The sequence below is a fragment of the Leuresthes tenuis genome, unplaced genomic scaffold, assembly GCF_036924035.1.
Source record: "Leuresthes tenuis unplaced genomic scaffold, fLeuTen1.0.hap1 SCAF_8, whole genome shotgun sequence".
Taxonomy (NCBI): Eukaryota; Metazoa; Chordata; class Actinopteri; order Atheriniformes; family Atherinopsidae; genus Leuresthes; species Leuresthes tenuis.
In genome coordinates this window covers 19,559,608-19,585,248 of record NW_027325362.1, presented here as the reverse complement: position 1 = coordinate 19,585,248, position 25,641 = coordinate 19,559,608, and the positions used below count along the sequence as shown (strand labels likewise).

Below are 25,641 nucleotides of genomic sequence, written 5' to 3'. Positions count from 1 at the left end.
GCTGGAATTAGTGAGCAGCATCAGCAATACATCCTATCATTCCTTCAGCTTTTGCCAAGGCCACAGATGTGAGGATGTTGCAGGTGCATGAGATCACACTGCAGATTATTCCCACTTTGATTACTCTGAGCGCTCTGCTTTTGATGGATGTTTTAGCACCGCGCTGAATACACATGTGGGTTTTATTGTGCATGTGGCGCTGCTCTCCTGCTTTCTGAAAGAGAAAAAAAAACAAAACATGTTTACCATGTCTGCCTGTGTGCGTTCTGTTGCCATGGCAACGTGGCTGATGCTGGGTCCAGCTGGGACCATGTTGCCAAGTAACAGCTGAGTTATGAGAGCAGAGCAGAGGAGTGTGGGCGTTGGGAGGGGGAGTGGGTGGAGGGGATCGCTGAGGATACGGGGACTTCTACAAAGGCGACAGCCGCTAACAAAGACTGGAAGCATGAGAGAGAAAAATATCTCTGAAGGCTGTTTTTTTCTATTTCTTTAAGGCAGCGTTTATTTAGGTTAGGGCTCTAGACTGAAAAATTTGACGTTTTTCATCTCTCTGTGTGACTTCCTGCCACAGAATATTAATACTTGGAGAGGCATCTCAAAGCAGCTCTAGTCTCTGGGAAAGGCACAAAAACAAGTAAAGCTGGGGCCCCATGCTGCACGGTAGCAGGACATCATCAGTAAATCATTTTCAAGCCAGCTTGTAACAACTCACGTGCAGGCACAAATATCAGACATTTTCAGAGCCTTCAGCTGTAAATGCTCATGCATGCCTTTACAACATGATGCTGAGTGGAGCCTGAGCGAACAGCCCTTTGTTGAGTCAGCACAGGTTTAGCGTGCATACAGACGGGGAAGGTTACACTGAACCCACCCCTGAGCTTAGTTACACGCAGTCACATGTGGCTTATAAGCAGGATAGTGAACTAAATGCTTAATGGTTTGTGATGCCAGCAGCTGGTGGAGTTTTTCACTGTCCATTAAGATTGTTTTAGAGACAAGTTACACCCATTACTCCCTGCCTGTTTGTAAGATGATTAAAAACAAAGTCCTCTCACAATCCATCTACTCCTCTTACCTGCTAATGCAAACAGATGCTGCCATGAATCATTTTGAGCCAACCTACCTCGGCCAACTCCATTCACATCCTAACAACACGTTCATACGTGTTTGCCGTATATGTGTTTGTCTAAGGCCTTCAGCTGAAATGCTTCTTTTTTTATCTTCTCATTAGGAACACATTTTTCAGTCTTCCAGTGGCTGAGCAGTCTGATTTGTTGTCATGGAAACTGGTCCTGAAGTGCCTCTGTGCTTCATTTGGGGACTAATTGTCATCCCCAAACAAACAAGCATCTCTCGGTCTCACCCTCGCCACTGAAAACGCGTTTGTTGCTCTCTTTGTCAGAATATTCTCATGCTCTGCTACTTCTCAACAATAAACCTCTGAGCCGGGGCCCCCAGAATCCTGTGCAAGAGTGAATTGAATAGCTGAGAGCAACAAACTGAAGTTATTGAAGTCCCTGGAACTGTTTGATCCAAATATGCTTAATGAATTTTCCATTTTTGGTGTTTGAACCTGACTGACACATCTAGTCTCTGGTTAACGGATGGGTTAAGTGAAGTATCAAACTACAGAGGACAGATTTGTCCAGTTCAGGTTTTTCAGGTGGAGAAAGGGCAGAGCAGAAAAACAAAACAATGCAGCCAACATGGCCCCTTGCTTTATATAACAGAGCTATCCTGTGGCGATTGTGCAATGCAGTGCAGTTGTCTGGGCTGATGTAAACAGAGCCTTAGTGCCTCTGGAGGCTAAGCCATGTGCCTTGATGCAGCAGTTATGGGCACATGCCCTACTTTCATAAATCAGAGTCGGAAAAAAAGGAAACAGCGTGATGGGGAGAGGAGGAGGGGGGATGCCAAGTGAGCCGGCGAGGGAGGGAGAAAGGGAGATTTAGGGAGGGGGGTGGGTGAGAGGCTGAACAAGGCTCATATTGATGTTCCAAACACAGCTGCAAGCGTCAGCTGACTAGCTGGCCTGGAAGCAGACCCAAGCTCTGCCTCCTGCCTTTATCAGCTTACACTGCGACCTTTCTCTCTCTACTGGAATAGATCCCCCGCCACCCTCCCACCCTCTAAACATACCCTCCTCCCCTACACAACTACCCCTTTGCCACACGCTGTCCATGCGGCCCCCCCTCCAATGAGTTCGGGCCCCGTCTGTCCTCTCTGACATCTGACTTCTGCCGGGGGTTTCTGTATCTGCATGCCTCTAGAAACGCTGGCTCTGTTTTCCTCTCATCAGCACTTTCGTTTGTCTCACATGGCTCAGTTTTCAAGCCTCACCCCGCTCTTACACAACTCACCATGAAGTCACTGTTACTCCTCACGTCCACACCCAATGGCGAGGGTTGAAGAGAAAGCGTTGTTGAAGGGCTCGGTTACTTTGCAAATACTTGTCGGTTCAGCAGGGGGTTGTGCAGTCCTCTTGTGTTAGATTTCTGCAAAGACAGAAACAGACAGCGAGAGGGATGTGGATGCTGTGCTCCAGCTGACAACTCAGTTTTGGACATATTTAGTGAAGCTGATGTTAGCAATAGTTCAGGGAGAGTTTGAAGCAGCAGCTGTTGTCAAGAGTCTCTCCCTGAGGGAGCAGTAATCAGCAGAGTTAACTGTCAATCAGAGGTCTGAGGGCCTCGTGGGCTTTTTCTCAGAAAGATGCCTCCTCTGTGCTCACACGCAGCACACCTCCCCATGATGACGCTCTTCAAATGTTACTGGATAGTGTTTCTATGGAAGCTGTCCACCCACTCACACACAGACACACATAAAGCAGTGCCTCCCGCCCCACTCTTTGCAGGAAATACTCATCCTTCTCTGGAGATGTCGCTTGCGGCAGCTCATGCACTCATAAATCCTGGACCCTTTTCTGGGAAATGAAGGGCTTGAAAGATACATACATACACACTCTGGGAAAGGGGAAGGAGGGGTTCAAAACACAGTCTGCCAAGTATATCTCAGTCGCCTCTCTGACACCGAAGAGGTTGGATTGAATGTCTGCCTTCAGTGGGAGGCAAATAAGGAGCATATCCCCCAGTTACTTTGTGAGAATCCAAGGCAGTGCGGTATCTAGGCAGACCTCAGCGATACCCAAAACATCACAGGAATGACAAAGAGGGATGGATGAAGGGAACAAATAAGAGGGAAGGCGATAGAAATAATAGAAGCATTTAAAGGCAGCCACTGCTGGCTTCAAATGTCACTTCCAGGGTAGACAATGGAACACAGCTGTTCCTGAGCTTTAAACTGCAGCTGTCTGTTATTGGCATTGTTTGTGTGTACATAACAGAGATTGTGTTTGAACATGGGGCAATGATAAAGAGTCGTAGGAAGATTAGTGTGTACAATATTCAAATGTGAGAGGGTGGATCAAGGTCACAGGGAGTTGCAGGGAGACACATGAGTAGGTGGCAAGTCAGATGTTGCTCCTGATTTAGAAACCCTCAAGCAAAAGGCAGGAATGAGGAGAGGTGGCAGAGAGGCTGCGGTGTTCAGTCTGGAGTGGGCTGTAATAGTTTGAGGGTTGATGGTCAATGTGGGGGAGGAGGATGAAGGTCGGGACTGTGGAGGACATTTGACTGGATAAAAAAAAAATTGATTGAGGCTTGAGAAATTAATCTGGGAAAGGAATTTGATTGCCTCTCTTTGCAGGTTCGTGACTGAAATGGCGGCGTTGTCCGTCACGGCTCAAAACTCCATCAAGTGCTGCATTATCAGTGTCATCTGAGGATCTTTGGAGAACATCTCTTTCTCATCTCTGATGCTTCTTTGATCATCCTCCAGACAATGTGCCGTTAGGCCTTGGCTGATTTTCTAAAGCACAGCTCAATTACTTAAAGGGGAACTCATTAGCATATCACAAAGCGCAGGCGTGACTCTGCAAATAAAAGAACACATTAGATCCCACACAATATGTTTCAATTATTCATACAATGTAAGGGGAAGCAGATAGGACTGAGTCACACCTTGACTTGCATTTCGCTCAGGAAATTAGCATTTTTCCAGCTTTCAATTGCACTTTGAGGGTCTTCCAGGTGTGTTTGCTTGTTTTCACACGGGTTGGTGAGTAGCCTGCCAATACTCCTGAGCATAAGTCACTGACATGTCTCTTTTCAAGCGACACCATTTTGTCAGAGTAGTTGAGAATGCCGGCCTGGATGCCTAGTCAGCGGCTGTTCAAATGCACAAGACTTGGATTCTCAATTATTCAAAAGGAAACACACACTGGGTCTTTGCTATAAAGATAATAGCATTTTCTACAAATGATCCTCTTGTTCTGGCATTTCTGCCAGACAGAGGCCATGAAATAACTAATGTGTCAGTTGCTGCTTGAAAGTGGTGGAAACAGCCATTGTGATAACTGAAGGCTCCTCCGTGTGTGTGAGTGTGGCTCAGATGACTCAGCAACATTTTGCAGATATTTGGAATGAGGGAAGTAGCAAGCATACGAGTACTCGTTTTTCAGAGTTGCATGCAGCTATGTGCAAAGCTGTGGCGTCGCAAGCTTCGGCCTGGGAAGAGTTTCCCTGAATAATACAACAGCCCATTGTTTCATACCCTGCCTCTCCATTTTTCTGCATGCATGAGTAAAATCTAATGTGTGCTCATCTGAGCGAAAGCCTGCTGCAGTGCAGTGTAGAGCAAAGCAGAGCAGAACAGCGTGAGGCTCGGCGTTGCTGCTGCCGTCGAACACAAAGAATGTGAGAATATCTGCGTGCATGCGTCAGCCACTGACTTTGTGTTCATTCCACAGTAAATTGATCTGGCTGCTCACTAGACTGGATGGTAAAGGGCCTGGGGCGAGAAGTGCATCAGCAGATGGGAGAGCCCAATGTGTTGCCATCACACAGCAATCCTCCTTACTGGGCATGCTCAGAGGGCTACGCCCCACGCATCACCACCCCCATTCCTCCCAGGGCTTGTTTGAACCAGTCAGTTGGAGGTGGCATTGGCGCTTTTCTCTCTGTTTTTCTTTTCTTTTTTTTTTTTTTGTCATCTGACCTTCACAGCTAGGCAACGGGGACAGTAGGCTGACAGGGGAGGAAGGGAGGAGGGCTGTTTTTCTAAAAGCTCTTTGGGTAGCAGGGCTGATATGTCACTCATTATTTCCACTCTGTGCTTTTGCCCTGTCACAGCACATCACATGCAGAGGCTACACAACAGTTACCCAACAGTAGAGATAAGGCATTTGGTGTTTAGATGATAAGCTGCCTGATAAATTGTTCTTCACCTGGTATCAGAAACATGCTTCACAGCATAAGCAGATGTCAAAAGGGAACATGCATAGTGCTTACCCGAACGGATAAATAACAAGGAAGCGAAATTATTGTAGTCTCTGCACGCTTCTCTTACGTAATCTGTGCAACCTGATGAAAAAATAAAAACAGGAACAAATTCAAATCACTTCCTGAAGTTTCACACGCAGAGAAGTGCACACACCTCACTTAAAAAAAGTGTACATTTATTCAGGAGCCTGCTTTCTAAACTTACAGCCAACATGTCAAGTTTCACAGCTTAACACTCCGGTTTCAAAGATAGAAAAACTCTCCCTTTATGAACAAGTAAAGATGTAAAGGAAGTGCAGGCCCAGAGTGAAGATCGTGCTGTGTTCGTGGTGTGTTGGTGGCATCGTTTCGCGGCTTCCTGTCCTACTGTTACCAATACAAACAGACCATACTTCACACGTCGTCACCATTGTTGCACACGGCCTGCTGACAATGCAGAGAACTGAATCACAGGCTGCATTCCTTCATGAGTCACATGGTAAGCTACAAACAGAAACACCTTTTTTTTCTTTCTCTGAGCTAAATCCCTCAAGCCTTTCCACATTCTCTCTTTGTTTTGCCACCATATTGTGCAGCTCGTCTCTCGTTCTTCTTTTTGTGTCCGCTCCACTCAGTGACTTGCACGACCGGCTTCCTGTTTATGTCAGGCCAGCATCAGGCCAATCAGCTGTGAAGGCAGTGATCCTCCTAGTAGCTATTTACTACCCTGTGGTCTGTGTGAAAAAAAAAAAAAAAGACTCAAAGCGACCTGCGCTTTCGTGCAGGCTGCTGAGTAAGCACACATGCAAAGCTCCAATCAGTCCACCGCTGACCTACATACATGTCAACCCTTCTGCTTTTGTGAGTTTGTTGACATGCCCGTGTGTTTTCACTTTATGAAATCTGCTACAGCTCAATTGGTGAGCTTGCCATTTGTTTGCTTGTGTTTCTCAGAGCGCAGCAGGATCTGCATGTGACATTTTTTTGTTGCCTCTGAGGGCTGGAATGTGCTGGTTTGAAGATAACAAAGCAGCATGAGGTGGTTGCATGTAAACTTTGGATGAGGTCACGGTCCGCCAACACAGCACGCTGTGACATGAGAGGGGATTTTGTTCTGGATTCTCCCTTGGTGGTGTCATACCTTTGCTCTGTCTTGTTTGCTCTGTGTGCAGATTCAGACTGCAACTGCAGGTTATCCAAACAGGCAGCCGTCACGAACGTCTGTCATTACGTGGTCTGAGTAAGTGTAGGTTGCATTTAAAAACAGCTAGAGTGGAACTTTGTATAGTGTTCCTGTTCAAGGGTGCAGCCAGTGCCAGCTTTCCCTTGGAGTTCACAGTGTACTATAAATCTGTTAGACAGGGAGAAAATATAATCAGGGCTTTGCTGGGGCATCTGAGTTCACTGCGGGCATTACGTGAGTATTAATGCCTAATTCAAGCCTGGCTCTGGCAAACATGCCTGACATTCAGTGTTTACACCCCTCAATGAAAGCTGCTAGTCAGACAGTCTGATAGCTCAGCCTGGAATTAGATTCAGGAAGTCATGAGATTTCCAGGTGGCTTGGCTTTCCTAGAATTGTTAAGCAGGGATTTTTCAAAGCATTGCCAACACACATTACTCTGAAGACCCCGCTCCCTCCCCTCCCCTTTCACCCCCTTCTGTAAAGAATTACACCAGTATGTTTCCTGCTCTCTGCACATGGCAACAACCAAATCCAAAAAACAGATACCAAACCGTTTTTGAAGGTTAAATAAGCAGGAAAATATGGGGGAAAAAATACATTTAAGCGCTTGGACCTTTCTCAAAAGCACCTCTGTGCCATTATTTGGTGCACAGAAAAGCATGAATAATGAATCTGTGCTGAACTCCCGCTGAACCCTCTGCACCAGCAGCACCAAGCCAGATATCTGCACCACATGACATCCAACACACACGCACGCACCCGGTGACCTCCGCAAATCTCCAAACATGCGAGGGGGTGTGTTGTGCATGGCTTTGTGTGCAGTGTGAATCATTACACTTTAATGCACCTGGCTGCAGTCAGAGAGGAGACCTTTTCTTTGAACTGTTAGGAGGTGGCAGAGGACGCAGACAACCAAAGTGGAAAGATAAATAGAAACTGGTGCGGCAGCGGTTGAAGATCCCGCCCTTTTGGCAGCTGAAGTGTGTGTGGATGTGTGTGTGACAGTTGTTCAATGTTTAACCCCTGTGTCAACAGCGCGCATGTGTCACAACAGCATTCCTGTGAGGCACTGGTCTTGTGACAGAACGAGTTTCATAATGGGAGCACAGCTCTGACTGCTTGCATGCATTGTTTTGTTGTAGGAAGAGGGAGCTTTGTCTTGGTGCAGAATGACGAGTTTCATGTTCCTGCATGTTGAGCGTTAATGAGCAGAAAGGTGATGTGGTGAATACTCGGGTTAACTCGCACAGACAGCAAACACAACTCCCTGTTTACCCAGAGTGAGCCACTCTGTCTTCCTCCTCCACGCTGTAAATGAATAACTGTGCAAGGATCATGTGAGAGGAGCAAGGCCTCTTTTTTTTTTAGTCACAAAGAGGGGTTGAACTTTACTCATCTTCTTGTTGGGCAATGGCATGTTTGATTGAAGTGATTTTATCATCAGGAGCATGCAAAGCGCCTCACACACTCAGGAAGTAAGAATGACTTCAGTACTCTGCAAAGATATTTCTTGATGAGCAAAGCAGATATGTTCCTGTGCATATAAGAGTGAAGAAAAGGGGGAGGGCTGTACATTGTCCTTCAGGGCAACCCTGGGTGTAGCTAGACTTGTCAGTTGCTTTGAGACCGTTTCCTCTTCAAGGCTGTCTGGCTCCTCCCTGCCTTTGTGTTACAACACAGTGTAGGTGAACTTTATCCCTTTCAAAAGCTTTCAAATGATTTGCATAGAATAAGATCAGGTTACTCATGAGTGCGTCTGCTAACCAGTGTGCATCTCATCACTTGACTGTGGAAGGAGAAAAGAGGGGAGGGGGATCTTAACCTTTGAGATGTTTAAGCAATTTGAAAACAGCCTGTGCCCAAACCTGTATGACGACTGCAAATGCACACAGAGCATTACCATCACAAACTGAAATCACACTGATAACATTCACCACACCCAGCTTGACATGCCCTTTGGACAAGCAGGTTTTCCATGAGTACATGGTGTGAGACTCCTCTGTATCAGCAGAATGCTTGCAGTCGTTACAAATTTGCACAACACATACACGCTGGTTCCTATCCCCTTATCAGGCTCCTTCAAGGGCAGTGAACTTTCCCACAGTGCTCTCCCCGCTCCGTCCTTTTATATTCCTTTGAGACTTTACTGTTGCGTCAAGGCTCTAACAGTCAGCCCATGTGCTTCCCACAGCATGACTTTCCAATGCGCCTTCAGCAGAGTCTGTTTGGGTGACTAAACTATCCACTATGTGGCTGCTAGGAGTAGCTAATGAGTGCTGAGTTCGTCATTCTATTGCAAAACCAGTTTGTCACAAACGTTCATCGTGTCAGGTAACGTATTCTACCGTTCCTAAATAAGGGCATGTTCTCCTCCGTTTGATGCAGAAAAAAGGGCTTGAAACCATAAAAACTTTTGAATGAGAATAATATTGTAATTGCTTACAATGGTCTTTCGTCATTGGTTTGAACAAAGCCATGCTCTGTTTGTCTATAGCGCAACAGGTACACTGTACTTTTGTACTTGATGGCGATACCTGATCATATATGAGATTACCAGGACTCTCACTTTCCCCTTCACTCAAAATCACAGATAACCTAGATAAAAAACAGGAAATTGCCAGAAGTCAAGTAATTTCTGGTCCAATGTATGACCAAAGTCTTAACTCTCCTCACATTCACATACACATGGCTGCGCTTATCATCTGAGCTCTATTTTCTATTTCAGCTTTTCACAGTGAGCTGTTTTCTGAGACAAGGCTTTGAAGTTGATGAAGGGGGTTAGACATCGTGTGCCCAGATGCCCCGGACACCGCGGTTATGGGGACTTTATCACACAGACAGGGAGACGGCGCCCATCTTTTGCCTTCCCATCGTTCACTGGAGGAGGCTGAACGTGACAGCCAGTCCTCCACAGCTGCTCAGGGGCCAGGCCTGCAAAACCGCAGGCGGATAATGAATGCCACACCATCGTGACAACTTGCACTTTTATGGAAAGGCGAGGAAGGACACTTCTGGCACAGACACTCACAGTGTACGAGCGAACATCATCCATAAACCAGACAATCAAAGAGAGGGTAGTGAGGCATCTCTGGAATCTGTGACAGGAAAGTTAGCTGATTTATGACCACTACTGAAAAAATGCTCTTTCCAAGTGAATGTATTTAGAGCTAAATTGCGGGAAAAAGTGAAGAAACATCACTTTCCAAATGTAACCGCAACATCTGTAACCGATACAGCACAGTTGCATTATCCATGATCTTCCCTACTTTCCTGAACCAAACAAGCCACATGCTGTCTATGAACAATTTCCTCCAAAATGAAAAGACTTGAGGTTTTCCAATTAGGTCAGACTTTGCTATTCTTGTTTTATTCCTTATGTCTTTCTACTCTCACAGTAATATTATTTGTATTCTATACATCACAGAACTTGCTCTGTATTTGCTTTCAAGGCAAACGCTACTAGCAAAGGAGCAGCTTTGATCTTCTTCCAATGGCAATGCTGAAAATCATCTACATGCAGGAGCTATAAATATGCATATGCACACATCCCTGTTAGGATTATTTACCAAGCTTTTATGCAGCTCGAGCTGACAGAACAAAAACATGCAGTTGTGTGTTCCATCTAATAACAGAAAAGGACAGCGGGACTGTGAAATTGACACCCACACTTTATTGAATTCATCGCATCCTCTGCATCTGCAAGCTGAGCCTGAATGCCATGTTAACTGCAGCACTGGGAGTGTCAGAGTCCATTTTCTAAAAAGGAAGCTCAAAAATAGACAGGAGGTACAGCGAGAAATAAACCTACTTTGGGAAAGTTTTTTTTCTGGCTCAGAGAAAGAGGCTTACATAACCCGTGAAATACTCTTCATTCTTCATGGATCGAGTACAGGAAAAGAAATATCTATATGTTTGTCAAGAAAAATGCTCCAAATACAAACATCCCTCTAGCCTAGATAAACACATTAGGATACTGTACATGCACACAAACATCCTTATAATGTGTCAAGTTCTGGAGTGTATGTGATATTCAGAACTATCAAGGCGCAAAAGCTAAGCAGGCACACAGCCACTCCTGCAGTGCTACTGCAGGAGTGGCTGTAGGCGATGCTGCTGTCCTTCTGGAAATTACGAACGTATTAAGCGTGAGAGAGGTTATGCAGCAGAACAGCATTTTCAACATTTTCTCTGTGTAAGTCACAAAGTCAGTACAGTATTTTAAGCATAACAACCATGACTCAGGCTTGAAACTGCCTTTTAAGGGGAATAAGTTAGAAAGCGATGATAGGGCAGCTCCTGAACTGGACCATGTGATCCCCAACGGTTGTTTACATTGACGTCTGGTTGTGACTGAGAATATATGGGGGTTTCCATTGAACAGGAAATGATGTCGTTGCCCAACTATACATGCAGGCTTACTTAAGCGCAGCATTACAGAAGCAAACCTCAGTTCTTTCTGTTCCTTGTTGCCAAACTGAGTCTGCACAGAAAGCCACTGAAACTACCTTCTGTTTAAAAATGGAAGTGAAAACAATGCAGTTCATTTACATTTTTTCAGCGGGGATTTTTTTCCTCTTCTCTCCCCCTCAGCCCCGCGCTACTCACTGAATCGTCTGTCCCCTGACGAGGTGGGCAGATTAAGGGGATATGTTACCATCTTGGTTTTTTTTTTTTTCTAAATGGATACACATGTGGCACATCTGGGTCCAAGCCTGACTCATTACTCACTTTTTTTTTATGTTTCCCTTCTCTGCAGCCATGGCAACTGCTGCATGTTTGGCAGGAGGCTTTAGAAGGCAGTGGAAAAAGAGGGAGATAGAGGGAGGGAGAGCTCTCAGTAGTTGGCCTACATCCAGTGTAATCATGCCATGGAGCTGAAATGAGGCCTTTGGCAGCACACCAGGTTTCTGAGAACAAAGATGTGAGCTTCTAATGTTGGCGGTGGGGCCTGCTTGGCATCCTTTGCCATTTCCCAGCAGCCCTTGCCTTGGCCGACAGCCAGCCAACCCCCCCACCCCCACCCCACCCCCCCTCCTTCCCCTGCTGGGACTGCAAAGAGGATCAGAATAAAGAGAGAGACTTGTTTTTCACTCGCCTCTTGCTCTGGCCCAATGACATCACCTCTGCAGCCTCCAGCCTCCAGATTCCAGCCGCCTAGCACATTTTTCACTCTCGCCGTCGACCCTCCATTTTATTTAAATTCCACTATTTCATACCTTTACAAAGCTGACTCCATAAAATGCCTTATTTCAGCTTTTAAATGTGATCTTTCTCTGTTAGCTGCACATCATTTGTCTGCTACCAGAATGTGGAATTAATTGTAAAAATCAATAAAGACAACATTCAAACTTCACTGAGAAACAGGAAGGACTAACAAAGCAGAGGAGTGCTCATTATGTTTCAGAGATCCACAAATTTAAATAAGAGCTCCAGTCCTTGCAGTGCAAAAGTGCAGCTAAAAATAGCACCGTAAACAGGATATATATGGTAGTATCTCCATGGTTACCTTTTTCATACAGGAACAGAGTAATGTATGCACATTAGTCTTTACTTTTACCCTCCATATATTCCCCAGCCTTTGCCACAGCGAGTAGCTATAAATCTCGAAGATAGGTCACTACAGCAGCTGCGTAACTTCAGCAATATGTCCTCACTCTTTCCCTTTGTGTCAGAGCAAAATGTTGCAGTTTAGCCTGATGCTCGCCTCAGCAGTTGTTCTAAAAAGGTTATATAACACAAATGTTGGTGGGGAGAAACAGAGCAGACACAGAAAAACACCCAGAGCCGTGCTCTGCTTAAGCAGGAAACTTCACACAGAATTTGTAATGATTCGCCCCCATGAATAAAATATGTCTGATATAAAATTTATCAGGCTCAGAAAGTGCTAAAACAAAAGTAACGTCATCTCATCAGGCAGGCGTTGCTGTCACATGCTGGGTATTCCCCTGGCCATCACCTACCTCACAGGCTTTTTTTAGCTACATGTCTCGATCTACGTTGTAAAAGAAATTCAGAGAGGACTTTTACATCTAACTCCATCTGGTGTGATGGCTAGCCTCAAGTGAGATGGCCACCGTCCGGGTCATGCGGCAATGATTTTACTGTATACATGGTTTATATTGCCAATCAAAGCCATCTGTGATTATCTGGCTTCCTCTGTTCAGCACAACTCTCCCTTAGCTGAGCAGCCACTGCAGCATTCTCTTTTTTCCATCAAGTGAATCTTCCTATTAAAGAATCAGGTCATTTAGGATTTAAATGAATCACAGCATGCCTCCATCTTGCATAATAGCTATTTGGCCCTGCAGCTATTTGCTTGCACAAACATCGGCCGAGTGAAAAGCAAAGGATCAAAGCATTAGGCAACTGTTTCCCACCAATCTCAAGGAAAGAATTTGTTTATTTTGTCCCTCACAACAGTCATTTCCCAACTGTGCCATAAAGCCCAACAACACTTCCTTGTGTTGTTCACCCAACAAGGGATCAGATTAGAGAGAGAGCAGTGCTGGGAAACTGTGTACTAATAATACAGTACTGTACAGCTGAGGTAACACTGAGGATGTTGGGGGGGGGGGGGGGGGGGGGGGGGGCAAAAAAATGAACAAAAAAAACTTATGATGACTAGCATGTGCTTAGTGGCAACAGATCAGCAAGACAAGTGGCTCATTTTATTCATGAAAACTCTTCGAAGAAGAGCCTCATGCAACTGTGCATGATCATGGCCGCAGGCAGGGAGCCAAATGGCCTCATGTTCTGTTGATGGGTGAGGCGGATGAGGGTACGTGACTAAACATCTTGCTTCCTCTTTCCAACGTCACATGGACTTGTACAAACATATCCTGCTTTGTGTCTGCAGGTTTCAGACGCATTGCCTCACCCAAAGGCCGAGGCTAAGCTGCAATGAGTTGGAATGAGCCCAGACAAGAGGGAGGAATCTGAACTGCTGGGGCACTCCTCCAGATCAAACCTACACTTTTACTTCAGGGGGTTTTGGCTGGGGTTTTGGTATATGGCTTGCTTTGAGTAACTTTTTTTTCTTCCTCTCTCATAGATGTGAAACATTCAAAACAACTGTGTAGTCATTAATCTTAATAAACTTTCCTGGCTGCTATCTTTGGAGTTGTTTGACTGCGAAAACAAAAAAATGATAAATTAAGAGTCTGTAGTCTTGCTCATTCGCTCAAGTGTTGTTTTATTTAGCGCTGATCAATTCGGACAACTGAACGTCAACATGTGGGCAGTGTATGCGTGCTGTAACCCCAATCCATTCAAGTTTACAACACAGGCTGGAAATCCCCACCTCATGACAGAGCTTCCTGGTTACTGACTAATGGAGGCGCTTTTTCTCTTTTTATATCAACACGCCAGGAAAATGTGATTTATAAGCCAAAGTCAGTAGGTCACTTAATTAATTCACAAACATGAACTGTAAAGGGAAAACTGCGGGCTGTAATATTCCTCTAGTAATGCTAAAATATAATATATATATATATATATTATAAAACATATTTGCCCGTGTGCTGCTACAGCAGAGGGAAACACTATTATGTCGATGCACATATTTTTACCATTGGATTACAGCAGCCTTGTTGTTTTTCTTAAGGTCGACCCACCTCATTCATTGCACGGCAGCAGTAGTAGCAGCTCATTGCGTCGAGGCGCCGTGCATTGACAAAAGCAAGCCGCAGCCCGAAACGGATAATGCTCTGAATTAAGGACAAAGCAGCAGCCAGGCAGCCGGAGGAGCCTGAAAGTCGTTTTTCGTTATCCCCTGGTGGTCTACAGCTAACCTACAGCCATTTTTTTTCCACATCAAAATCTCCTTCTCGTCGAGCGCGGGCTGGGGTCGGCGGACCTGGAGTGATATTTTTTACAGGTTTGATAACAACAACACGAGCTCGTGGCGTTATTCCCGTCGGTCGGTGAGGCTGAGCTGGATGCAGTTTTTTTTTTTTTTTTGGCAGCGGCTCAAGTGCTTAAATTAAAAAATTAAAAAAGAAACGGTGAGTGGCAGAGGCTGCAGTAAAGAGGGGGAGAGGTGTGGTGGTGGTGGTGGTGGGGGGGTCTGTCGAAGAAATCAAGTCAATAGAAACTGAAGTGGAAGCAGGCGTTTAGAGCTCCGTGGTGACGTCACTGCTCCACATTGAGCCAGTAGTAGAGAGTCAGTAGAGATAGATAGAGGAGCGCCGTAGTAAAGTACACACCGACATGAACTTCTCCCTCTAAAACTTCAACCTTGTTGCTCGAAAAGTCGGGAGAGGACCACGTTACGGGCTTTTTTTTTCGTCGAACGGAACTTGCTCTTTATTCGCTTTTACAAGGAGCCGAGAGGAAAGCAGGAGAAAAAGACACATTTTGGGTTTCTTTTTCGGAGGGTTGACGACGAGCGCAATGTCGTCCGCGGCGGTCGCTGCTTCTTCCAGAAGGCAGTCGTGTTATTTATGCGACCTGCCTCGTATGCCTTGGGCCATGATCTGGGATTTTACCGAGCCCGTCTGCAGGGGATGTGTCAACTACGAGGGAGCAGACCGCATTGAGTTTGTCATCGAGACTGCCCGGCAGCTCAAGAGGGCTCACGGGTTTCAGGAGGGCAGGTCTCCCGGGCCGGGGAAGTCGCAGCTCTCCGGGAAAGACATCCAGGCGATCAACCACGCTGCGGCGGGAGACCCCGGCTCACGGCCGCCGCAGCCCCTGGACCGCTACCCGCTGTCCTCCGACCGACCGCCCAGGCTGGGTCCAGAATACCAGTCAGGCAGACAGGCGAACGGCATTCCGGTCCCAAATGGATTTCCTAAGCCTGACGAACCACCAGAGCTAAACCGCCAGAGCCCCAACCCGCGCAGGAATAGCACTGTCCCACCGAATCTTGTGCCTTTGGTTAACGGCAGCATGCCCCCGGTGCACGCGGTCAACGGTAGATCGAGCCAGATGGGGCTTCCCTCCGCACTGGCGGCCGGTAGTCCTGCCGATCTGGGCAAGAGACCCGCATCGGTTTCTAGCACCGACCACGACAGAGAGGTGAAGGAGAAGCACAGACCAGACAGTCTCACGCCGGAGATCTCGGAGAGCCTGAAAAACAGAGCTGAACAGGAGTGGAGCGGCAAGGGCAAAACGGTGAGGGACCTGATGGCTCTGCACACGTTCGACAACAGGTTCAAGAAGGACCATGGGCCCATGCAACAAAGGGTTATGGGCTACGAGACCAGCGCCTCGGCATCCAAGTCAGGTAAATATTTAAGTGTGAAAACACAAGCTTATTTTCTTCACAAAGTCGATTTTTATTTCGTTTTTTTTTCTTTCCCATCCCAGTAGAGTACATAAAAACAAATATGTGCCACGTCTAAGTAAACGAATTTGCATGAATTGTTTTAATTTTTGTTTGTTTGTGTGCTGTGTGCCATTGTTTTGTTGCCTGTGGTGCAGCGGGGAACCGGAAAAATGCACATCCCCCTTCCAGTGAAATTGTTGATCCTAGTAAGAGCTGTGCAACTCAACTATTCTTTTTAACCCTTTCCCTCCTCCAGACAGAGGAAAACATCCCCGCATGAAGAGAAAAGCATCACCGGAACCAGACGGAGAAGGCACCGCTGCCAAGCTCAATGGGGAGGGACAACAGTGGTTACCACCACCCAGTGAAGGACTGAAAATGCCTCCAGTTCCCCCACCGAGCTTTGCCTCTCCCCCCTCCACGATATCCCCCCACCCCCGCACTACCCCACCTGAGGTGGCCCAGAACGGCCAGTCACCCATGGCGGCACTCATCATGGCAGCAGACAATGCAGGTGGGAACAGCTCTCCCAAGGACGGCAACCAAGTCCACTCCACCACCCGGAGGAACAGCAGCAGTCCCCTGTCCCCGTCCTCCATGAATCAGAGGAGGCTTGCACAGAGAGAGCCCTCCGGTGCAGGTACCCCCCATGTGCCAGGCATGGACCAAGTGCACCCCCAAAGCATTCCGGACTCCTCGGTACCGGGCAGCATACCTCTGTGCTGCACGCTGTGCCGCGAACGTTTGGAGGACACACACTTTGTTCAGTGCCCTTCTGTGCCCTCTCACAAGTTCTGCTTCCCATGCTCGAGGGAAAGCATAAAGCAGCAAGGTGCCACGGGTGAAGTGTACTGTCCAAGTGGAGAGAAATGTCCCCTGGTTGGCTCAAACGTACCATGGGCTTTCATGCAAGGTGAAATCGCCACCATCCTTGCAGGAGATGTCAAAGTAAAAAAGGAGAGGGACCCTTGATTTTGTCTGAACACTTCTTTGGGGAGGGGAGGCAAAAATATGAGTATAAATATATAAATATCACATACATACCATTCAAACAAACTAACGGACATGTACATATTGGACCCAAGGGAAGAGTATACTTCGTAAACATGGTTGTATAATTTTTGATTTTTGAATACATTGTGTTTCTATATTTTTGAAGATAAAGGTATGTACTCATCATAATGAACTACGTTCCTCTTTGTTGATGTTTAACAAAATTCTTGATGTACTTCTAGGTCTGGTGGCAGTTCCTGTTTAACGTAGAATGTGACTAATGCTACTCTACGAGCACTTGGCAAAACTAAAATGCTTTTAGCTGTACTTGTATGCACTTGTTTAAAAATTGCCAAATACAATTTCTGATCTTGTATGAACTTATTGTCTGAGCTTGCTTCATTCTGGTGACTCGAGTTACACGGGGCTGAGGACAGATGACGAGATAGGGCTCTCCGCTCTGACACGCAGGCTTGTTGTGACGGCTCAGGAGGCTTGATTTACGCTGCACAACATAAGTAGGCTACTGTTTGAGGCTGCAGGACGGCGGCTTCTCTGCACACGTCTTTCTCGACTCTCGGAGAGCCGTGGCTGGAGAAAAGACGAGACGCATTGTCCCAACCTTGCTCTAATTTGTCCGTCTCAATCTCTGACTGCAGAGCATAGAAACAGCTGCCAAGTCATGTTCAGTCAGCTGGAATATGTTGAGTCAGAATTGGGAGAGTGGATGGATGTCAACATTGTAGCATAACTGTGTTGCCCACAAATTTGGACTTTAGCAAATGAACCGTTTTCAGCCAGAATCTTAGCTTTTAAACGGGCGCCATATATTTTCAAGCTTGTGTGCAAATTGTGTTTGGCTTCATAAAGGTGCTTATTGTTGACAAACCTGCATTTCCCCAAACACTTCTGATGCACTTAGCAGTAGATGAATTACCAATAATGAATAAAATCTGCATTACAAACTACATGGCACTGTTTAGGTGCATTAGCACTGCAGCAACAACAACACTCCCCCCCCCACCCCGCCACACACACTTGATTTGTGTGCTACATTGTGCAACTCTGACATATACTGTCCCCGATACAAGAACATTCTGCCAAACACTAAGAACAGATTTCTGCCTCAGTATGTAATGTGTGCCTTTTCAGAGCAAACAATACCGCTGTTGCTGCCTTACATGCCAACCACGCTCTGTATCCCTTCAAATGCAAATTTAACTGTTGCAGATTCATGGCAGCGTGGTCATAAAAGCGGCAGCTATGCCTCTGTAATGGCGAGTAAGCAGCCAGACTAATCTAAACAAGCGGCGGTGGGGCTTATGGGGTCGTTAAGTGACAAACTGCAGTGACGGTCTCTGCAAAAGTGAAGCAATCACAAGGCTGTTTTCTGCCCTCTTAAGACAAAGAACCCTCGCTGCCGTGTAGCTGACGCTGCACCAAGCGGACCCTGACATGGAGAATATGATATCTAGCAGAGAGGAGAACTTTGTGAAGTAGGCGGTTGCGTAATTATTTGAGACATAATCTGCATCTTGCTCGTGTTTAAGTCATGCTGCCCCTGGTTTGCAGCAAGAACATGAATCCAAAAACAGACGCTATCTTTCCAATTTATTTATCTGAATTTAAGGCCTGCACACACCCCCTTACATTGTTGCTTAATTATTTCAGTTCACTCGCTGCCAACAAATCAATTTGTCAGCTGGGAATTTATTGACCTCCCTGCTCTAAGAGCGCTGTTTTAAATGTTTTTTTTTTTTTTCCATGGGATCTAAAGGCTGCTTTATAAGCTGCACGGCCTCCTGATTAACTGTTTGATTCATGATGTTGAATGAAAACATAGCCTTTGAACCCCACTGTTAAGCCAACTCAGGAGGGCAGGGATGACTATTGTCCTCCTAACTGAAAAGAGTCAAAAGTGAACCATGGACAAAAATAACTCAAACATTTAGAGCAATAACAGCTTCTACAGAGCAGTTTGAAGCTGACTATCCTAAAAGATAGAGCAGCAGCTTTTCCTGAGTTCACATTTTGAGGGCAGATGTTTGTTTATGTGTGCCTTTCCCTTCTTTGGAAAGTTATCTTATCAGTTGGACTTTAAAACCAGAAACGAAGCCTACTTTGATAGTGACACTTTAGTGTACCCATCTTCTACACACCACCCACTCCATAAAACATCTTACGTGCCGTTGGCAGAGATTTTTATTATTTCTTTTAATTGGTTGGCTCCTTGACCTACTTGTTCCTTATCAGACCAAGCTGGCAGCCAAATTGAAAATACCACATCCGCGAAATACAGAGACCAGCTCATGGTTTTCATAAGATAGCTTGGACGTTTGACGCAATGAGACATAAAAGGCCATCCCTTTCTCAGTCTCTTCCTATAAACATTTATAGCAGCAGAGTCGATACCTGTTTGCTCAGAAGCCGTTAAGATAGCCGGTGGTGTACCAAATACAGTGATAATGTGTCCCCGGAAGTGGGTCTGTCATAACACAAAACTCTGGCGTTGCATAGCTACCAGTGAAATCAGTGCTCAGCAGATGCGCCGTTGCAACCTGTCCATTCATATTCAGGAGGAACTTCGGTAAACAACTATCCTGTGAGGACAAACCCACGCACACCTGATGGCGTCATGTTCGGCTTTACTTTTTATTTTAAGATACATTTTTTGGTTTATATCCCAGCTGAAGGGAATCGGCTCCTCTGGTTTCAGTGTGCTCTTGCAGGAGCCATTTGTGGTTAATGACTCACAGGTTTTCATTTTGTTTTTACTTACAAGAACCTTCAGGGATTTTTAATGTTTAAGCTCCTGCTTAGCAGGCAAACCTGGCTTTGATGTCCTCTTACCCTGAAACTACCTTCTAGAAAAGCCGCTAAGACATTTCATGTGAGTCTGAGCAAGTCCCGGTGAAACCCCAGGCAAAGACTAAGTCACATTCCTCCTTGTTCTGCTGCTTTATGACAGAAGCTTTTGTCTTCCAGCTTATGTGTTATCGTTTGCTGGCTTTGAGTCAAGTATTTGAAACGTCTCACAAACTCAGACATTCTTTATCAGGCTGCTGCAACACATACCCCAATCAATGACCATAAAAATCCTTCATGGACTGATTGATTTACTTGACACAATCCTGTTAATCAAGCTAAGTGCAAGGCAGTAACAGATAGGTGAAGCGGAGAGTCCGTTGTCTCGCCGCCTTGCTGCCTCTATTTGTAATGTTTAACTCGGCTGTAGGCTGGTATGTGGTGTTACACAAAGATGCTGATGTTACAGTCGTAACTCAGAGTTCACATTTGTTTTTTTTTTTTCTTTCTGGCACTTGGCGGCTCAGATAAAGGTGTATGTGTGTTTCTCCTGCGATTACAACACCTCAGTGTTTGGAGAAACGGTAATCATATTTATGGACATTCATTTTGTTAAAAAGAGCAGCCAGCCGTAACACTAGTGCTGACAGCATATTCACTAAAAAACACCATAAATTCTAATCCTGAGGCATTTATCTTACATTAAAACATTGAATATGGTCCAGTGGGTGGGTGGAAGGAAGGAGGGAGACAGTGAAACACTCAATGTAGCCAGCTGTTTCACTAATGAATCTATGTTTAGCACAATAAATCAAAAGGCATGCTCGTGCGGCTGTAATCCCCTGAAAGCGAGCAGAGACAGGGACGCGCCAAAAGGAGAATCTGGTCTACATTTCTCCACTCCCAGTTTAACTGATCCACTTGGTTAATTTTAGACCTGTCAGGGAAAACAAGGTCACAGCAAATGTTGTATCGAGGGCATGCTCAGATCTGCCTCCTTTTCTTTTCATCAATCAAAGTTTCCCTTTGGAGCTGAGCTTCGGGCTCCTGTGAGACTGGTAATGACGGTTTCTCTTCTCGGCACCGAGGGAGAAGCTGGAGCTCCAACCAGCAATTAGGAGGAGCGAGGCTGAATCCGCAGGATGTGTAAAATTTCCCTTCAGATTCTTGGCTTGGTCCACAGAGGGGGTTTACATTTGACTGGCCTGTTTACCACGAAGCCCTGCAAAGTTAAGATGATTACAGTGCTGAGTGCCAAATGTGTTTTTACTCAGACTGCTATGAGACCCAGTTACTGCAAAAGGCGCACAAACTTCGGTGTTTTCTCTGTTGTTTTCCATGTAAAGCAGCGGATACAAACAAAAACACTGCCTTTAAGATGTCCCTGAAAAACAATTTTTTCAAGATCACCATTTTTGGAAATGTGTTTCTTTCTATTTCTTCCCACTTTGTCCTTCATGTTTGTCTCTGGGTGCCTTCATATACAACAACATGGCATTTTGAGATCCTAATATTTCATTTTCATTTTCTTATGATCTAAGTTCTGTCTCTGCTTTATCTTCCCATCCTTCCTTTTCTCTTTGACTGGTGGTTACGCTCAACCTCGCTATATTTCTGTATTCCTTCTTTCTGCAGCAAATCAAGTCTGTGAAATGGAAATGAGGGCTCTCGCTCTGAGTCTCCCCCTCTTTCCAGACATCAGAACGAGGCTGTGCCTCCAATGTTTTTCTCAGATCTTGGAGTGCTGCCAAATCTTATAAGTGGAGCAGAGAGAGAGAGAGGTGGAGGAAGAGAGTGAGCAGAATTCAGAGGAGTGAGAGGAGGCGTAGGACAAAAAAGATGAAAGGAGAGACGATGAAAAATGAACAAGGGAAAGAGGCAATGTGCTAGATGAGAACAAAGCATGGGTCTGATCCAAGACCATTTGGGCCTTTTCTCATTTTACAGCCGAGCCCAGCACAATCCCTGCTTTTTCTGCTGAGCAACTACTCCAAGCCTCTGGCTCAGAATCAGCTGATAAGATGGCATGCTGCGACTATGCCAAATGAAAAATAGGAGGCGAGTGAGGGAAGTGCTATCGCCTGCTATCAAGAATTTTCAGCACATAACAGCGGGACAGTAGAATATAACCCACAAAGCACTCCAAACTAGCTTAATTTGTGGGTTTTGCCATTGGTTTTTCTCTGACTTAACTCTACCTCAAAGATGTATATTTTGGTCCCCTGGGAGGTGCATGCCAGTCACAGTAGTAAGATTCTTGCTGCCACCTCTGACATGTCAAGCTAAAGTTAGATGTAGGCGTCGATACGAGCCGTGTTAAAAGTCAGCATGCGAGCAGCTAGCACAGCTTCGATCCAGAAGGATCCTCAGCCAGCCGACCCGCTGCAAACTACTTCATCAACAAGCAGTGTATTCTGAAAGACAGGGAGCCAGATCTTTCCAAAAGCACTAATGAAGTCATTGTGATTGAGTGTCAGCCAGTATGTCACTGGCGTCCCTCTTGCATATAGCTGGTGAATGAGCCAATGGCTGAACTGTGAGGTTAACAAAGTTACATTGTGAGTAATGAGTGTGATAAGGCATTGGGTGAGGTAGGTGACTGTCTGTCCGCGCACCCCTTAGATACTTGTTTAGTTAACTATTTTAGAGTCTGGACTCTAAAATATGTGATTTCTTGTGAGGGCCATCTGTGCTCTGCCTTAAAAGCTCAATAATGATGCAAAGCCCATGCATAGAGATGCAGAGTGCGCCTGAGCTCACGATGAGGAAGTTAAGCAGATAATTCCATATAACAGACCCACACAGACATCAAGATAAAAAGGAGACACAACAACTACAGCAGTAGGATGCCGCAAAACCGTTTTAGCTGAGCATCTGAATTCAAACTGACTTTGCTTTGCTGGTCTACATCTGATTGTCCTGGTGAGAGTATGGGCTGGTGGTCTGATGGATGGCTCGGTTTCTGGGGTGTGTCAGCAGATCTGTAGTGATGTATTATGGGGCGTTCATTTCCTGCTGTCTCTTTCTACTCTGTGCTCTCTCTTCTTTAGGGCTATGGCCACGGACAAATATCATCAGTTCAAGCTGGGACACAGCACTCAGTGTCTGCACGCAACGAGATCAGCTGCCTCCACCACAACCGCGCAATTAAACTTTAGCGTTGCCAAACAACAACACACCACAGAGGATGTCTGAAAGTACTCTTATGTGCTGCATGAATCCAGGATTTCTGAGAGATCCTCAAAACGTTGTACATCACCTTTCATCTCCTTAAAAGGCACACAATTGTCAGAAGATAAGATCAACACTTTTTATCTGGCAATACATCATGGATACACACATAAAAACACATGAGCACATACATAGCCGTACCCATCCACAAACTCACTGCAGTTTCTTTGTATATTACATAACAGTGAGTGGGAGCTATTTCTCCTCTGAGAACTAATGTTGTTGTCAATCAAGGCTTACAGTGGAAGCCACTGCACAGCCTGCAAAGAGGCAGAATAAAGCTTTTCTCGCTTTTAAACAGTCAAAATGGTCTATTCTACTGCTTTCACCTCCACCGTTTTCTGCGCTTGTTGAGAATTAATTTACTTGAGAACTGTTTATGTTGTCCTCCAGCCATGGAACATTTGAGTTGGAGTAAGGAGTGAGAGGAGGTCAGGTCAACAGAGAGAACAAGCAGGGCCTGTGTTTGACAGGTGTGTTCTATTATTGGAGCTGGTGACTTCGAGTGCGTTACACAACTGTGTCGTTCGGACAGGTTTATTTAGACTGCTGGCACAGCCTTCAGAGTATCTGATAACTTGGGCAGAGCATGTCCCAACAGGTGTCGGAAGGGGATAATGGTACTGTAAATAAGAGAGGGGTTTTTATAGCTCAAGGTTGATAGATTGAAATTCGGGGAGCTTGGAGATGGCATTCACAAATTCAGTTCTGCGGTACTGGCACAAAGGCAATGCAACCATTTGGATCCAACAAAAGCACACTTGTATTTAGCTACCATGACATAAAGTATGCTAATGACAGGTTGTGCTTGATATACTGTATACATGTCTGCTGCTCTGTAATGATATAATCACAGAGCAGCAACAGCAGCTGCTCCCCTCCCTTGTCCTCCTCTTTGGCTGGAATGTGCAGGGGGAGAAAAAATGATCCAATGTCATCCGGAATGATGGAAGCTTCTCTGTTGAGCCAGAGGGATATGTTCAGCGGAGGGAGGGGGTGAGGGAGAGAGCGGATATTTCTGGTTGAGTGTAAGTTTGAGTAAGTCCGGGCAGCAAGCCAAGCATGCCGATAGAGGTGAAGGGAGGGGGGAAGGAGGGTTTTGGAGAGAGAGAGGAGAGATAGAAACGCTTTTAGGCTGGCGCACTGTCAGCTTCGCTAGCACACAGCTGCTTCTGGAAAATTCTGCACCCTGCCCTACTAAACCACCAGGCATGACATGAATAACAAGAATGGCCTAGCCTTCAACAGTGAATACTTTTTCTTTTGACGTGGGCCTAACAGACTGGTACAAATGCCCTGGCCTTGCACATAGTGGAAAAATCAACAATGAAGGGGACACCGGGGCACAATGTGGAAATGAAATCCCAGGTTTAGAAGGCTTTGTCTGGACAAGAACGCAGTTGACACAGACCCTGAGGGCTTTGCAAAAGGCCGTGTTACAAAATGCCAACTGATGTGTTTTGATGGGGTTTCTTGCTCACCAGCCAGTCACTAATTTGAGAGTAAGAGCCTACTAAATTGCTTTGAGTCAGCATAGAGCTATTGCAAATTTCCTTCCCATGCTGCATGTGTCATTGTGACCATTTAAAGGCGGGAGTAACAAAATGAAGTAAGTGCCTGCTGGTGTGTGCCATATTTGTAACATGACCAGTCGACACTTGCTGTGGATCTAAGCACAGCCTTACCAGCAATGAGTGGTGTATGAAAGCTGCTCTGCAGATGAGATAAAACCATCCATGAGGTTGTTAGCCACGCACAACCCTCTCTGGTGTTGACATTTCCCTGCCCAACCCATGTGAACACATAGGGCAATGTAGGCTCCTCTCAGGCTGTCTGTATCCGTGGCCAATAAAGAGGTGAGTCAGCCACTCATCTATCCCGCTTTCCTCCACCTCTGCCTGGCAATACACCCGCTTACACCCCCGTCATCCTCGCTCAAAAGGCCTTATGTGTACATTCAGCACATGGTGGATCATATAAATAACAGCAACCGCGTGGCTCGCCTCTGACACCTGACATTTTCATGCCCCAGCAAGCCACTGATACATTTGGCGCTTGGCATGCATTCTTCTCCCGGGTTTATCCATCTGTTGAAGCAAAGCCCCCCCCCCCCCCACCACTACTATGTTCTTGTAACATAACACGAGGCTCGCCTTTTCCTCTATTCATCTTATCATGCAAGCGCTGCATGGCACAGACTTTGCCCCTCCCTCCTCCATTTTTTTCTCTGGCTCTCACTCTCTTCCTCCTTGTCGTGTTGTTTCTCTTTTCCTCTCTCTGCCTAACAACCCCCAACAAACACACATCGCACAACCCACCTAAATCATTAATCTTCTGATTGGCATTCAGCTGGTCTCAGAAACCCACCAAGATGGAGAACAAAAAAGTGAAACGGGAATTGCGTGAAGTTGGAGTGATAGCGTTGGCAATTGACAGAATGTGAGATTGCGTGCAGGCAGGGTGCTTCCTGGCTGCCTGCCAAGTTCCAGCAGCAGCACTGCAGCATGTCAATATGTCCGTTGCTAGGGAAACAGGAAGAGCGAACACACCAATACAGTCCATAGAAAAACATATCGCTACACTTTCCCCCACTTATTTTAAATGCTCAACAGAACGGTAGCGCTTTCCTGTCCACTAAATGGGGTCACCCAGAGGTCATGATGAGATGCCCACAAAATTCAACCGTCCTCTGCACCCACGACAAACCCGTAAGAGCGGCAACAAGGGCTATGGCATGGACATGATCCCTACAGGTTTTCATTGTAATCAAACCTAACACATCCGTAGTGGGAGTTGATTTTTGGCATTCTTGCATCGGTGGTTTAAGGTTTAAGGCTTGG

The 25,641-nt window shown here is 45.9% G+C and overlaps 1 protein-coding gene across 1 annotated transcript; it reads left to right on the top strand.

Moving 5' to 3' along the window:
* The first annotated feature begins 14,557 nt into the window (after positions 1-14,557).
* On the top strand, positions 14,558-17,145 carry irf2bp2a (interferon regulatory factor 2 binding protein 2a). Its single transcript, XM_072391274.1, has 2 exons — positions 14,558-15,730; positions 16,029-17,145. The coding sequence occupies exons 1-2, from the start codon at positions 14,896-14,898 to the stop codon at positions 16,742-16,744; spliced, it is 1,551 nt and encodes a 516-aa protein (XP_072247375.1). The 5' UTR covers positions 14,558-14,895; the 3' UTR covers positions 16,745-17,145.
* Positions 17,146-25,641: the final 8,496 nt, after the last annotated feature.